At 39.4% G+C, this 16,772-nt stretch overlaps 1 protein-coding gene across 1 annotated transcript in view; it reads right to left on the bottom strand.

Annotated features, from left to right (window-relative positions):
• EMB2656 (ARM repeat superfamily protein) overlaps positions 1-16,772 on the bottom strand; it is a 37,151-nt gene that overhangs the window by 14,071 nt on the left and 6,308 nt on the right. The window contains exons 3-4 of the mRNA XM_090005181.1: positions 15,119-15,264; positions 14,767-15,035 (exon numbers count right to left, since the gene is read on the bottom strand). Of these exons, the coding sequence (XP_089861307.1) occupies positions 14,767-15,035; positions 15,119-15,264 (415 nt within the window). The remainder of the gene's footprint in view (positions 1-14,766; positions 15,036-15,118; positions 15,265-16,772) is intronic.

The raw sequence follows: 16,772 nt of genomic DNA, 5'->3' as shown, positions 1-16,772 counted from the left end.
CTGATATCCTCAAGCATGAGGTTTATGCAGTGAGCAGCATATAGAGTCCAAAAGAAAGTCCCATAATGTTTTGCCAATGCTTTACATGATGCCCTTTAAGTTGTATTATTAGTTATCAATTCAACCATATTTTCATGTTCAACCACATGCACTATATCATCAAATGCACTAAATAAAACATTTGTCATCTTGAGAATATCAAACACATCAATTGATTCCAAAAACATAATTCCCTTAAGGTAATAGACAAGGAAATTTATCAAGGTCCTTGTCTTTCTGTCTGTCCATCCATTTGCCTTGATGTCACACCTATATATATATATATAGGTGTGTGTATTTTTTTTCTTTTTTATCCTAGGTTGTATGTTAAGAATCTCTTGTATATATGTTTTCTTTCTTTTTCCTATTTGTTGTGGTCATAAGCTGTAAAAGTCAAAAAAAAATCCTTGGAGTCGGGCCGGATCCGGACCCGGGTGAATCAGTCGGGTGCGTGCTTTTAAAAGCACGCAGCGACTGAGGGAGGAGGTTCTCGAAACCTCCTTCCCCCTCTCGTCTCTCGGTCTCTCTTCCCCGACCGACTCCCTCTTTCCCCCTCGTTCCTCCCTGCGGCCACTAACGCTTGTGACTTGCCGCCGGCCACCGCCTTAATCCCGTGTGCTGCAGGGAGCCGACAGCCTCCGATGCCGCCGCCGGCGACCACCAGGTACGCTCCTCTTCCGTTTTTCTTCTCCGTCTCCCCTATTTATTTTCCCCAGCCTCTCTATTTTTTGGGGTCGACTGACCGGGGGGGTTGAGCCCCTGTCGTCGCCCCTCGATGGCAGGGGGATTTCCCCCTTGCCTATCTCGCTTGCGGGGTCGACTGACAGAGGGGGGTTGAGCCCCTGTCGTCACCCGTCGATGGCAGGGGAATTTCCCCCTTGCCTATCTCGCTTGTGGGGTCGACTGACAGGGGGGGCTGAGCCCCTGTCGTCACCCCTCGATGGCAGGGGGATTTCCCCCTTGCCTATCTCTCTCTTTGGGGTCGACTGACAGGGGGGTTGAGCCCCTGTTGTCGCCCCTCGTTGGCAGGGGGATTTCCCCCTTGCCTCTCTCTTTTGGGGTTGACCGATAGGGGGACTGACCCCCTGTCATCGCCACCCGTCGGCAGGGGGACTCCCCCCTTGCCTCTCGCTCTGGGTCTCCCCAGAGGGTGGTGCCGAGCACCCCTCGCTGCCTCCTCTTCCAAAAGCAGCAGGGGGGCTCCTGCGTCTCTCTCTCTGCTAATTTTCCTAGCAGGGGCCATCGGCCCCTGCCCTTTTTATTGCTCCAGCAGGGGCTGAAGGCCCCTGCCCCTTTTTCGGTTTCCTTATTTAGGTGCGCAGGGGAGGGTTCGACCCTCACTGCCTCTGTGTATCGTAGGGAGGGGCTCAAGCCCTCCCTGCCTTAGATCTTCGTAGGGGAGGGCTCGACCCTCCCTGCCTTCGTAGCATGCAGGAGGGGCCGAGCCCCTCCCTGCTTACTGTTACGGTAGGGGACGGGGCCGAGCCTCTCCCTGTTCCCTCTTCTCGGGCGTCAGGCAGGGGCTTTGCCCCCTGCTTGTTTACGTGCTCGATCGGCAGGGGCCAAGCCCCTGCCTCTTGGTGTATTCGGCAGGCAGGGGCGAAGCTGTTAAAATATATATATATATATATATATATATATATATATATATATATACATTCGTATATATATAAGTATATATATACATATATGTATATATATACATATTGTTTTTAGTGAAATACTCGATAGGGGTATTCTTGTAAAACTGCCAAATATACTTTTTATATTTTTGTATTTTCTTTTTCTTTTTCCTTTTTTTCCCTTTTTTCTTTTTCTTTTTTTGCTTTTTGTTTGAACCACAAGGGGCCCCACTCTTGTAGTCGTTGGGGCCCCAACGGTCAGATTTTCTTTTGTCATCTTGGTGATTGGGCTTTTCTTTTGTCATCTTGGAAAGTGTGCCTCTCTAAGTTTTGAAGAAAGGAAGTATATTTGGTGCCGATGGAACGTGACTCTAAAGTGGAGCTCTCTTTCAAGCTAAATGGGTCCAACTATCTCATGTGGGCCTCCGCTATGGAAAATCATCTAAGAGGTAAGAAACTTTGGGGTTTTGTTATGGGAACTACTCCCGAACCCTCTCTTGTTCTTACCAAAATTGAAAATGAAGTTGAAAAGGCTTTAGATGGCGATGAGTGCATCAAAGCCATTAATGAACATCAATCCAAAATCGAGGATTGGGAAAGTAACCATGCCAAAATTTTGGCATGGTTTATGAACAATGTAGATCTTAAAAATTGTGCCAATATTACCAAGTTTAGAAGAGCCAATGAGGCTTGGTTTTTCCTTAAGGGTATGTATACCCAAAAGGATCTTGCTCGGCAATTCTTTTATCAAGAAAAAATTCGTTCCACCAAACAAATGGATATGAGTGTCCGGGACTATTTTAGCTCTCTAACCCCTCTTTGGGATGAGCTTGCCCTTCTTGAGCCCAAATGGGTTGCTCCACAAGACATTGAACTAAGAAGGGAACAAATTGAAAAGGAGCACTTTTTTCAATTCCTTCATGGACTTCGCCCGGAATTTGAACAAGTGAGGGCATCTCTTCTCCATAGAAGCAAAGCCCTACCTATTGAAGATGCTCTTGCCGAGGTATGTCAAGAAGAAACTCGACTTGGCTTGAGCATTAGGAATGATGAGGTTTTGGCCGTTAATAGGCCCGGATCAAATGTTAAGGCATATAGACCTCCCCACTTTAACAAAAATATCAATGGGCCTAGAAAGAGAATCATATGCCACTATTGTAATGAACCGGGGCACATTAGACCGGTTTGTCCAAAGCTTAAAGGAAAGGTTGCCGCGGTTGGAGAAAATTCTCCAAAGAAGGAAGAAAGTACCAAAGAAGGAGATATCAAAGAAACTCTTAATCATATTTCCGAAGTTCTCCAACACCTTCTCAAGTCTTCTCCTTCAACATCCGGAGCCGCCATCGCCTACTCTTCATCACCTTCAGGTATGCGGATACTAGACTCTGGTGCTTCTTTCCATATGACATCTCATAAAACCTCTCTTTCCAATGTTTTTTCCGAACCCATGTCCTCCTATGTTTCAACGGTCGATGGAACGTCATTAAAAATTGAAAGTATTGGAACACTTGACTTAAAAAATTCTCAAAACTTTTTTGTTCCTAAAGTAAGAGTTGTTCCAAAAATTAATTTAAATCTTTTTTCCGTTTCCCAAATCACCGACCATGGATGCCAAGTCTCTTTCTCACCTAAAGATTGCATCGTGCAGGATCTTCAGTCAGGGAAGCTGATTGGGCAAGGCCATAGAAGGGGTGATCTCTATTTTATGGACTTTTTGACGCTTCCATCTAAGTCATCTTGCAATCTTGTTAAAGACCAAAGTATTGGAATTTGGCATGAGAGACTTGGTCATCCAAATTTTGTAAAAATGTCTCTTTTCCCTTTTTTGAACAATACTTGTAAAGACAATCACATGACTTGTAAAGATTGCATTTTTGGGAAATCTAAAGCTACTCCATTTCCTCAAAGGAGTTATTTTGCCACTCGGCCATTTGAGCTTGTTCATTCCGATGTGTGGGGACCGTCCCCAATTTTATCTAAAGGAGGTTTTTCGTATTACGTGGTCTTTATTGATGACTTCACTAGATTTACGTGGATATTCTTCTTAAGTCGCAAATCTGAAGTCTTCTCGTTCTTTAAAGAATTTCATGCAATGGTTAAAAATCAATTTTTGGGAAATCTATCTATTCTTAGGTCCGATTCGGGAGGTGAATATATGTCTAATGATTTTCAAAATTACTTAAAAGAAAATGGAATTTGTCATCAACGTTCTTGTCCCAACACTCCGCAACAAAATGGTCTTGCGGAAAGAAAGCATAGGCACATAATAGAAACTACAAGAACATTATTGATTTCAAAAAATATCCCAAAATCCTTTTGGGCCGAAGCGGTTCTAACTTCAACATATCTCATTAATAGAATCCCTTCATCCTCTTTGAAAAATCTTTCTCCATTTGAAAAACTTTACAATATGTCTCCCGATTATAAAAGATTAAGAACTTTTGGATGTAAATGCTTTGTTTTGACTCGCAAAAATGATAAACTTTCTCCTAGGGCTATTGAATGTATTTTTTGGGGATATGGCGAAAAACAAAAAGGATATCGATGTTTTGACATACTTAATAATAAACTTTATATCTCAAAAGATGTCACATTCCTCGAAGAAGAAAATGGTTTTTCACATCAACCAAATGAAAATATTGACTATTCCTTTTTATTTGACTTGTTACCTCAAGAAAACATCATAGATGATCATATCGATCTTAATGAACCTCTTAATGAAGATCTTGTTGAACATCCAAATAATGATCAAAACTTAGAAGAAAATGCTTCAAGACAAATACAAGTCTACTCTAGAAGGAATGAAAGAAATCCTCCATGTGCCCTTGAAAGATTTTCTCAAAATGAGTCGATAGAAGAAACCTCTCAAAGAAGATCAAATCGCATTCCTAAGATTCCAAATAGATTTGTTTCGTATGACTCTTTTTCTCTTAATTATCGAGCATGTCTTCTTGCTCTTCACTCCTTTCATGAACCATCTCATTACAATGATGCTAAACAATATGATCATTGGATTGAAGCTATGGAGCTTGAACTTAATGCCCTTAAAAAGGCACAAACTTGGGAGATCATTGATCCTCCCAATGGCAAGAAACCCATTGGATGTAGATGGGTGTTTAAAGTAAAAACTAAGAGTGATGGTTCATTAGAAAGATACAAGGCTAGGTTGGTTGCCAAAGGATATGCCCAAGAGTATGGGGTAGACTATGATGAAACTTTTGCCCCAGTTGCTCGAATGACTAGTGTTCGAGCCCTTATTGCTATAGCTTCTGTTAAAAAATGGCCTATCTTTCAACTTGATGTTAAAAATGCCTTCTTGAATGGCAATTTAAATGAAGAAGTTTATATGGAACCACCTCCAGGTATGAATTTAAATGGAAAATTTTTGAAATTAAAAAAGGCTTTATATGGACTTAAACAAGCTCCTAAAGCTTGGTATGACAGGTTTAGTAATGTATTAATCAATTTAGGTTTTTCTTCTTGCTATACTGACACTGCTCTTTTTGTTAAAAGGACAGGTGACTCCATTATCATGCTTCTGTTGTATGTTGATGATATGATCATCACTGGGAATGACAAAAAGGGAGTAAATGATGTTAAGTCTATGCTAAAAGATACATTTGATATGTCTGACCTTGGTTATTTGCGATATTTTTTAGGAATTGAAGTGGCTTATTCCGAACGTGGATACATCTTATCTCAAATGAAGTTAGCTGCAGAAATCTGTACCAAATCAGGAATATCTGATGAAAAGAAAGTTGAGACTCCCGAAGTTATCAATGCGAAACTTAGACTTGAAGATGGTGTTCTTCTTGAAGATCCAACTCCCTACCGTCAATTAATTGGATCCTTCACCTATCTATCCATCACCCGTCCTGACATAGCTCATGTGGTTCATGCAGCGAGCCAGTTTCAGCACGCACCTACCACGGTTCATATGGCGGCCGTAATGAGAATTGTGCGATATATCAAAAATACCATCTCAAAGGGACTCTTCTTATCCTCTTCCTCGTCTCTTGAATTGACTGCTTTTACTGATGCTGACTGGGGAGGAAATCCCAATGATCGTATCTCAATTACGGGTCTTTGTATTTTTTTAGGTGAATCTCTCATCTCGTGGAGATGCAAGAAGCAGCAGAAGGTCTCCTTATCATCTATTGAAGCTGAGTATCGGGCTATAGTGATGACAACTATGGAAATCGTATGGCTCAGAAGTCTCCTTGCTGACATGGGCGTCCTCATTTCCACTCCTACCAAGCTCTGCTGTGATAACAAAAGTGCGATATACATTGCCAGCAATCACACCTTTCATGAGCGGACAAAGCATATCGAGATGGATTGCCATTATGTTCGAGACGAATATCTCAGAGGGACTATCTCATTACCATATGTTACTTCAGAATATCAGCTAGCTGACTTCTTCACCAAGGCGCTTCCAACTCCACGATTTATGTTCCTCCTTAGCAAACTTTCGGTCTTCTCCCCGTAAAGTTTGAGGGGGCGTGTTAATATATATATATATATATATATATATATATATATATATATATATATATATATATATATATACACACACACACTTATATATATACATTCGTATATATATAAGTATATATATACATATTGTTTTTAGTGAAATACCCGATAGGGGTATTCTTGTAAAACTGCCAAATGTACTTTTTATATTTTTTGTATTTTCTTTTTCTTTTTCCTTTTTTTTCTTTTTTCTTTTTCTTTTTTTGCTTTTTGTTTGAACCACAAGGGGCCCCACTCTTGTAGTCGTTGGGGCCCCAACGGTCAGATTTCTGACCGTTGGGGGCTCCCAACGACTACAAGGGAGCCCCCTTGTGGTCCCTTCTTGTGCTCTCCTCCTCTATAAATAGAAGAGGTGTTCCCCTCTTAAATGTATGGGTTTTTACACCCTTCTCTTCCTTTCTTCAATAAATCCAACTTATGACTTTAAGTCATTTTCTATATTTGTGAGTTTTGTGTGTGCACATTTGGTGTTTATGTTCTTGGCTCTTGTAGTCACTCTTAAGGAGTGACTTTTTGCCCTATTGGTGCTTCCGCCTCTTTTCATTACAGAAGCCTTCTGCCTCCTCCCTTGTGCTAACGGGTGGGGGCTTGGTCCCCTGTCTCTTTGCTCTTCTGGCAAGCAGAGCGATGCCTCGGCCTCCCTCGTGCCTTCATAAGGCAGGGGTGCAACCCTGCCTCCCCGTTGTTTGCTGACAGCACGTCAGCAGGGGCTCGTGGCCCTGCCCCTGCTTCTTACGCTTATAGCAGGTGCGCATGTGCACGATGCCCCTGCCTCTGCTTCCTTTACGTCAGAATGGCGGCAGTGCCCCTGACCTTTTATTTTTGGTATTAGCTTGCTAAGATTGTTACTTTTACAGCTCGTGCGACGGACCCCGCTCGCGCTCCGTGAGCCGAGCCGCCAATCGTGTACATCCGCGGACGACAACAAGCTTGCAACTGTAAAAGGTAGGGGAAGATTACACAAAAGACTTGGACAATTGAATTGAGTTCAATTAACTAAAAAGAACAATTAAATAAATATATATGCATATATATATCATATATATTTATATGAGTACGCATTTAACTCAAGGATGCGATTTCGCGATCCTTGTCCTTTACTTTGCCGTCGTGCATCACGCAAAGGTTCTGCGTTGCACTCCTGCTTATGGTCTTTACTTTGCCGTTGCGCGTTGTGCCGGGGGTTTGCGTTGCAATTCTGCTTACCGCCTTTACTTTGTCGTCGCGCTTTGTTGTGAGAGTGTAGATGTAATATAAGCAAGTAGCGCTTGGTCTCTTTTCATCCAAGCTACAAATTCAGGATTTCTAACATATACCGTAGTAGATTCCCCTTTATTGTCCCTTTCTTCTCTTGATATGAACTCGGGAGGAACTGGAATAGATCCATCCAGATGTCCAGAAAGATCCTGACTCCTAATGAAAGGTATGATTTGTCTCTTCCAAGTCAAGAAGTTACCATTGTTTAACTTTTCAGACACGAGTTGACTGAGGAAACTTGAGGAAAGAACCGACTGAGTAGAAAGTGAATCCATGTTTCACAGAATGACGAGTGTTTCTAACACAATCTGTTTACAGTTTTTGTAACCCCTCCTTTTCCTCTTTTTTTTGCAGAAACTAATTCAGATCAATGGCTGATTTAAACATAAATTGAATATTTGTCAGATTATTGTTTTTCAGAAAGGAGTGAATCCCGAATACTAAAACCACGAAAATATGGGAATATGAATTCACACTCGGTATTGACACAAAGCTTTCAAGCTATAGGAAATGAAATGGTAGAAATGAGGGTATCTCCAGATCGGCTTGGTCAGATCTGATCAGGAATAGGGTTGGATCAAGTATTTAACTGGATTAAATAAGACCCGATTGCGTGATTAGATCACGCTGACAGATTAAAGAAAATAGATGGGGTTCAACGAAGGGTTTGAGATCAAAACCTAATCTGGGTTAACTCAGAAGAGGACTGGGTTAACTCAGATTCAGTTAGACAAGAGAGTTTGATCAGATCTGATTAACGTCAGATCTGATCGAGATCAAGAGACAGAGAAATCGAGATTTGGGGAAACAAACGAGATTTGGGGAAACAAACGAGATTGGGAAAAACAGACGAGATTTGAGAAGAAAAAACAGTTTCTTGACTTAGAAGAGAAAAAATTGAGAAGAGGCAGATCTTTTGGACATACCTTTGAGATCTATTTCAGTTTCAGCTGTAGCCTTGCTCTGATACCATGAAAGATTTCCAATGTTCTCGTCCTTCCCTGCGTGAAAGCTGAGAAACAAAGAGAGAGAGAGAGAAGAACTGGGAGAAAACTGATACCCCACTTGTTTCATAGGGTCGGCTATTGTATTAACCTCTTTATAATAACATACTATTACAGATATTAGGGTACAAAAGTACCCTTATAACAAAAGAATAAATTACATCATGCCATTAATGAGAAGGCAATGATCACGGGTCTGGAACTCCAGATCCGTGACCCGTGACATGGGGAATACACTTCTTTTCAGGTACATGCTCTTGTTTGCATGGATCTAACCATACAGATGTGTTAAGCATGGTTTATTTACTGTATTAGAAGGTTTTATCGTGTCTAATACATCATAAGATCACATTTTTGAGACATGGAAAATCAACAGCTCAATTCATGAAAATATGGGTGGTCTAGAAATGGTATAAAACATCACATTGCAGCCAACTTTAACACATGGAAATAGTAAAATGAACATGTTAAACATGGTCCAAGGGTTAGATTTTGCATTTGGAGCTTAGATCTATGTAAATCAAGTGTGTACCACCATGAATTATGGTGGTAAAGTATCACCATAAGAGCACTTGATGGTAGACGCGACGCCACCACAAGTGAAACATGCACAGTTGATCATGTTGATCATGCACGCGATCAACAGCACTTACTGAAAAGTGCAGAAAAGGGTCTTTAGTGGCAGTAAAGACCGCCTAAAAACACTTTGAGTTTGAGCAGATGTGCGTCCACTCGTTCGACGCGAGAAGGGTGCTAGCCATTACACCCTTCCGTATTATATATATATATATGAGAACAAGAAATATGGCATTTTCAATACTTTTTTTGAAAATCCAGCCATGTAGATGTGTTCTGCAAGGTGAATTTGTTAGGAATCAACAGTTGGATCGTGCATTTTTAATGAAAAAATGTGATTTTTGAATACTTAAATATTTATGAAGATTATGAGTCATTGATTTTAAAGCCTTAAAAAATCCTTTTATGCGTCATAATCGAATGGTTCCAGAGCTAGACCTTATAAAACCAAGCATGTAGATCGCATCCCTATAGTTAGATTTAAGAGAAAAGAACAAACAGTTTATGAAAATCGTGGTTCACAAGATAATTCTCATATTCTAGTGACTCATATATATATATTCTCTTGTATATACATTTTTTTCTTTTTGCTATTTGGTTTGGTCATAGGCTATGTACACACTTGGTACATAACCTGCGTGTGCATAGCTTATGTCTTTATGTCATGAGCTATATACACTTTGTAGTCTTCTCAAACAGAAAATTCTTCTCAAAAAAATATAAACTTTGTAGTGTACATAGCAGATCTTGGAGACTTCTCCATTCCTTTTCATGAGATAAATCGTGACTTCATGCGCAAGATTCAAAAGAAAGAAATTGCAGAGGCTTTGAAGAAAATGAAATCAAGAAGGGCAGTTGGCCCAGATGGTATACCTATCGAGGCTTGGAAATGCTTGGGAGAGAAAGGTTTAGAATGGTTGACAAATCTTTTTAACTTGATTTGGCGAACAAATAAGATGCCTAATGAGTGGAGGAAGAGTACTTTGGTGCCTTTATATAAGAATAAGGGTGATATACAAGATTGCACAAACTATCGTGGTATAAAACTCATGAGTCATACTATGAAACTTTGGGAGAGGGTGATTGAGTCTAGGTTGAGGAAGGTTGTCATGATATCGGAGAATCAATTTGGTTTTATGCCTGGAAGATCAACTATGGAAGCTATACATCTTCTTAGACAACTTATTGAAAGATATAGAGAGAGGAACAAAGATTTGCATATGGTTTTTATTGATTTAGAGAAGGCATACGATAGAGTACCTAGGGACGTTCTCTGGTGGACAATGATGAAGAAAGGTGTTTCTCTCAAGTACATTAGTATAATTAAAGATATGTATGAAGGAGTAGTAACCAATGTCCGCACTTGTGGAGGGGTGACAACCAATTTTCCGATAACGGTTGGGTTACATCAAGGATCTGCTTTAAGCCCTTTCCTATTTGCGATAGTGATGGATGAGCTTACGAGATCAATTCAAGAAAATGTACCGTGGTGTATGTTGTTTGCTGATGATATTGTTTTGATTGATGAGTCTAGAGCTGGGGTTAATGCTAAGTTAGAATTATGGAGACAGACATTGGAAGCTAGAGGTTTTAAGTTGAGTAAGAGTAAGACTGAATATATGGAATGTCGGTTTAGTAAGCAACGAAGTAGTGATGGGAGTGTAGTGAAGCTTGGTGAGCAAGATATACCGGTGAATGATTATTTCAAATATTTGGGATCCATCATTCAAAAGTATGGAGAAATTGATGGAGATGTAAATCATAGGATAAAGGTTGGGTGGATGAAATGGAAAAGTGCTACTGGAGTGCTGTGCGATCGTAGAATGCCATTGCGGTTGAAGGGAAAGTTTTATAGGACGACTATTAGACCCGCTTTACTATATGGTACGGAATGTTGGGCTGCCAAGAGACATCATATTCAAAAAATGAGTGTAGCTGAGATGCGGATGCTTAGATGGATGTGTGGAAATACAATAAAAGATAAGATTCGGAACGAAGAGATACGTAAGAAGGTAGGTGTTGCACCCATTGAAAATAAGATGCGAGAGAATCGTTTACGGTGGTTTGGACATATTCGGCGAAGGCCTAATGATGCTCCAGTTAGAAGGTTGGAGAAATGGGAAAATATATTAGTTAAAAGAGGTCGGGGTAGGCCTAGGAAGACTTGGATGGAGATGATAGGAAAGGATATGAATGCTTTGAACCTCACCGAGGACATGGCGTTGGATAGAAATGATTGGAGGAAAAGGATTCATGTGGAAGACCCAAAATGAATTTCTTTTTTGGTTCATATCGCTGACCCCAATTGTTTTGGGATGAAGGCGTAGTTGTTGTTGTTGTTGTTGTTGTAGTGTACATAGCTTCTAATGGTCATAAGCTATGTACACTGCGAAGTGTATTGGCTTGGGAGAACTGGCTGTTAGCAATTACTAACGGCAAGTATCCTTTGTGTTGTATATATGGACCATTGGCCCTTTTGTAATTTAATGCATTCATTGTGCATTATTCCCATTAATAAAATAATATTTTTTAAATGTTGTGAGTTTTTCTTGAGATCTTTCTTTGGTGCCCTTAGTGACCTATGTGTGTGAGCCCTTAGTGGTTTATGTCAACGCACTTGTCCCTTGTATTTCTCCTCTTGAAGTTTGTGAATTTGTGTTTCATTGGTGAACATTTCATTACAACACCCAGTTTCCTTGATTACTTCATCTCATCACGATATTCCTTCACTTCTTTTATACTAATATCTAGAAGCTTTCCTTTCAAATCATAATATGAAAGCAATTTGTATCTAGGCCTGATATTCGTTGACATTTGTCATAGCTTGAAAATGAAATAAATTTGCCACATTTAAAGGAATACAAGTGCCATAAAATCATTTCTCTACCACGACATTCACATGCTCAATAAAATGTTTGATGGTCATATTAGTGCGAATGTCAAGCTAAAGATCTAACAGTCCTAAAAGCAAAAAAGCTCCTAATAGAGCCTCCAGCTACACCTCTTCTAAAAGAACCTCCTCCTATTCTCTTCCTACTCGCACCAGCAACCTCTTTTCTCTTGGTTGCAACGCTTTCTATTTCTGATGATATGCTAGAGGTTGTAGGATCAGACGTTGAAAGATCATCATCACCATAATCACCCTCTCATAGTTGTGCATACCATGTTTCTTCCTTATATATGTCCTTTTTCCTGTCGTCTTTCTTTTAAATCACTAAGAAGCTGCTACCATTGTCATTTCATGGCCTCCGGCAAATCTCTTGCATAATCACCTATATTGTTCAAGGTAATTTCTCGACGAGGGCTTTTCTTAGCGATATTTTCAAAATGTGATTTTTCTCAAAAAAAAATATTGAAAGCAATGAATAATAAAAAAAATAAGAAACAATAGGTTTTATAGTGTTTTTCTTACAAAAATATAAAATTAGAAAAGGTTTTAAAACATAAAAGATGTTTCTTGAAAATATTAAGAATATCTTAAGAAAATATCACAATATTTTAGGTTCTAGTGATATTTTAAAAAACCCGAGAAAATCTAAGGAAAATATCAATTGGCCTTGAAATGTTGATAATAATATTTTCAAAATATCAGCGATATCATTGACTATGATCGCTTGATGTGCATGGGTAACACTTTGATGTGTTCTGGATAAATGATGCTTTAGTTGAGACACAACACTAGAAAAGACATTGTGACAATAGTCACATTTGAGTTTCAATTGATCTCCACTCTCTATTTGAGACCCCATTGCCATGTAGGGTCTCTTGATGTCATCTTCTTTAAAAAAAAACTCAGCATACCTTAACCCACTTCCTTAAATGAATAATGGGTGGTAAATGCTCCCTTTCATGAAAACTGAAAAAGTTTTCTCCCTTGCGCAAGAATTGACACTCCAAAACACCTCCAAGCCACCTATGGTTCATGGGTTCATGTCCAATGGCTTCTAAAGAAGCGAAGGAACTGGTCCTACAGAGGTCTTTAAAAACCAAAACATAAAACACAAGTTTCAACCATCTTTTATTTCTACCTAAGGTGTATCACACAATACATCCTGTATTACGGTGTATCATTTGATACAAGGGTGTATCGTATAATACATCCTGTAGTCACAAATATCAGTATCGGCTATATCTCGGCAAGGTATAATATCGAGATATTATGGGTTTCTAATAAATCTCAGGAAAATCTCAGAATTTAAAAAATAAAATGAAAAAATAAAAATAAGAAAAATAAATGTAAAGTCCCATTCCCTCTTCCTTCCTCTTTTTTTTCTTCCTTCCCTTTTCTCCTTTTTTTCATTCCCTTCCCCTTTTTTGTTCCTTTCCTTTTTCCTTTCCTCTTTCTTTCCTTCCTTCCCTCCTCTTTCTTCTTTCCTTCCTTCCTTCATCTTTTTTTCTTCCTTCCTTTTTCTTTCTTTGTTTTTTCTTCCTTCCCTTCCTCTTTCTTTCCTTCCTTCTTTTCTTCCTTCCCTTCCTTTTTATTCCTTCTTTCCTTCTTTTCTTCCTTCCCTTCCTTTTTCTTCCTTCCTTCCTTTCCTCTTTCTTTCCTTCCTTTCTTTCCTTCTTTTCTTCCTTCCCTCCTCTTTCTTCTTTCCTTCCTCTTCTTTCTTTCCCTGTTACGGCTCTAGTTGGGTTGCAGCAGCGATAATATCACGATATATTTAAGTTGCCGATATTTTGCCATTAATATCGTTTGTTCAATTTCCAGTGTTAATATCATGATATTTTCAAAATATCAGCGATGTTTGTGACTATGATACATCCAATACAAATATGACATGCATTCATATTGTGATGTGAGTATGTATCATATACAAAGGCCTACGCGAACAGCTTTTGAAAAAAAAAACTATAGAGGTGCATTAGCTTCCATTGCACAAAGGTCAAGCAGAACAAAAGAACAAGAAAAGCATGTAAATTAGATGGATGTGTTTGTGTGTTTGTAGAGGTTGTTGTAACCCATCGAAGTCAAATAAATCTATGTTTCAATCAGGTAACCTCAATCAGATGGACATGGACACAGGCATAGCATACAAAATAACACAATCATTGACATTAAAAAAATTTAAAGTAGGACATGGGGACACATTTATAAGTTTACTTATTTCAAACAATATGTAACATCACATATACTGATTTAGACTTTGAGTTCATAGGGCCTATCCAAAACCATTTAGAAATACAAATATGCTCATTCATCAACAACTTATGAAAAGAAAGCACAAGAAGAAAGCAATGAAAACATTTTATAAAAAAAAGGTCAAGATCATAAAAGAAACATAGATGAAGTTAAGAGATGGTATTCAACATGTTTAACGTAGGGTTAACCATGTCCGTAAGGTATCATGGCATGTTTAGTGTCTGTATTGCATTGTGACAAAGAGGAAATGCAAACTAACAGAAGTGTCCATATAGCCAAGAAGCAATCCCAACTAATTATTTTAAGTCCATATTAGATCATACTGGTTAAAAGACACATAGAAGACTCTACGACAACTAAAAGATCTATGTTAGCAGTGTTGATTGAGGCCCATCACTTATTTGGTCCCACACTAGAAAATAATAAGTGTGTATGAGCAAATAAATAAAAAATATTAATTAGATATATGTGTGTATACAAGTGTATGTATGTGTTTGTCCATAGGTGACTCAGTTTATGTGTCTGTATCATGTACGCCCATCCATGTGTGTCAGCAGCTATAGAGAGAGTAAAACAAATTGAAAACCAATACCTCCATTTTTCTCAGATGCTGGCACCAAAAAATTCCTAATACTTTGATCATCTTGAACATGCACCATCCCTGATTTTAGAAGCTCATCCATTACAGCTTCACCAACCGATTCATATGTCTCTACATCAAGAAACTTTAGCAAGTAAATAGGATCACCGTTACAACACTTCATCAGCCATGCATCTTTCAATAGCTTCATGCACTCTTTTGTTACAGACAGGGACCTATCTGCAAGCCCTCTAGAAAGAATAACAGTCCGTTGCTTGATGCTGTATTCCAAAAAAGAGAATATTACATCAATTTAAGAATAGCAAAACAGAGTTGAATAGATGATAAAGAATACTTAAGCTACCTCAAACTCTGAATGGGAAATTTATTAGCCAGAACATAGTATGCAGCTTTTCTCACTGATTCACTTGAGTCAAGTGTTCGCTCTATGATGTCCAAAGATGTTACGTTGGAAGGCGGCATGGACAGTACTAGCATCTTCCGAACTTCCTGCACAAGTTATGCTAAAAATCATTATTTTGTTAAAAAGAAAAAGCAGACAATGTACATATTTGTACAACAAGCATAAATCGCAACCCTTGAAATGATAGATACTAGAAAATGTAAAGTGGGTACAAACTAAATGGCATAAGATATGATAGACAAGTGTCCCTGCAAGTTGCAAAAAGTAAAGTTAACAAGAGGAAAGATGGTAGAGGCAAGATAATAAGCAAAAAGTGAAAACCTATCTCACAGGGATTCGGCTAGCAGGGTGCGGTCAACCCGACCCTAGGTGTGTTGACCGCACCCAGGGTCATTTTGGTCCATTTTTTGGATTTTTTTTAAAAATTTGCCTTATGAAATGTGCTGCGGAATTTTAAAAAAAAAAACTGTGTGTGTGTGTGTGTGTGCTGCCCCCTATAACCCCCCGCCAGAGGCGGCTCCCCACTGGACCCCCGCCCGTTGACCGCGCAGTGGGACCCACGCCGGGTGGAACCCCCGGACCCTCTCTCTCTCTCTCTCTCTCTCTCTCTCTCTCTCTCTCTCTCTCTCTCTCTCTCTCTCTCTCTCTCTCTCTCTCTATATATATATATATATATATATATATATATATATATATATTAATGGAAACTTGGACCAACTAAATGGAACTTGACCAATTAAGAAGTGAAAGTCATGCCACACCAAGTGGTTAGAACTCTTCCAGATTTATAACCGGGAGTTATTAACTCATTAGAGGACAGACATGGTGAACAGTGAACTGTTCATGAAACTATGAGAAGCAGATTATTATGGTAAAGTCTCGACATAAAATCTCACACCCACTAAGAAAAACTCCTGTTTCAAATTTTGAAACAATGGAGTTAACAGTATCAACTGTAGGAGAAAATTTAGGCTATGTTTGGGCACCTTGTGTTGGGATGGAAACATGGTTTCCATGTCTTACCAACACATAGAGTTGGGAATCATTATATTGCCAACTCCACAAGATGTTTGAGACCTCGTCATGAATTTCAGATGGTTTTGACATTTCCATGAATTGGTGTTGGCTTTCAAACTAGTGTGCATTCTTGGAGTCAAAGATAGTCAACAATTTAACACAGTTGTGGATTATGAGAATCAAAACTAACGTAGAATTTGGAGAAATTTAAACATTTTTCTTGATGAGGTAGATGATTGGAGCAAAAAATAAAGCATTATTTGGGTTTTGGGCCAAGTCACAGGGATTCGGCCAACCAGGTGCCATACCGGCGTCGATGCGACGTGATGCGGGTGTGGCACCCAGTGCAGTCAACCAGACCTTGAGTGCAATCAACGCACCCAGGGTCATTTTTGTCCAGTTTTTAGATTTAAAAAAAATTTGCCCAATGAAAAGGGTTGCGAAGAGGAGCATTAGGGCAAATTTTTTTTGCCCTAATCCTCCCGACCCCTCCTCTTGAAGTCGATGCCAATCGACCTCTTCGTCGGACCCCGACGCCGCCATCGACCACTCCGCAGGACCTCTCCTCCTCAGTTAC

This window comes from Nuphar pumila, chromosome 4 (genome assembly GCF_984573655.1).
Source record: "Nuphar pumila chromosome 4, dmNupPumi1.hap1.1, whole genome shotgun sequence".
NCBI lineage: Eukaryota > Viridiplantae > Streptophyta > Magnoliopsida > Nymphaeales > Nymphaeaceae > Nuphar > Nuphar pumila.
This window is presented reverse-complemented; position numbering and strand designations above follow the sequence as displayed.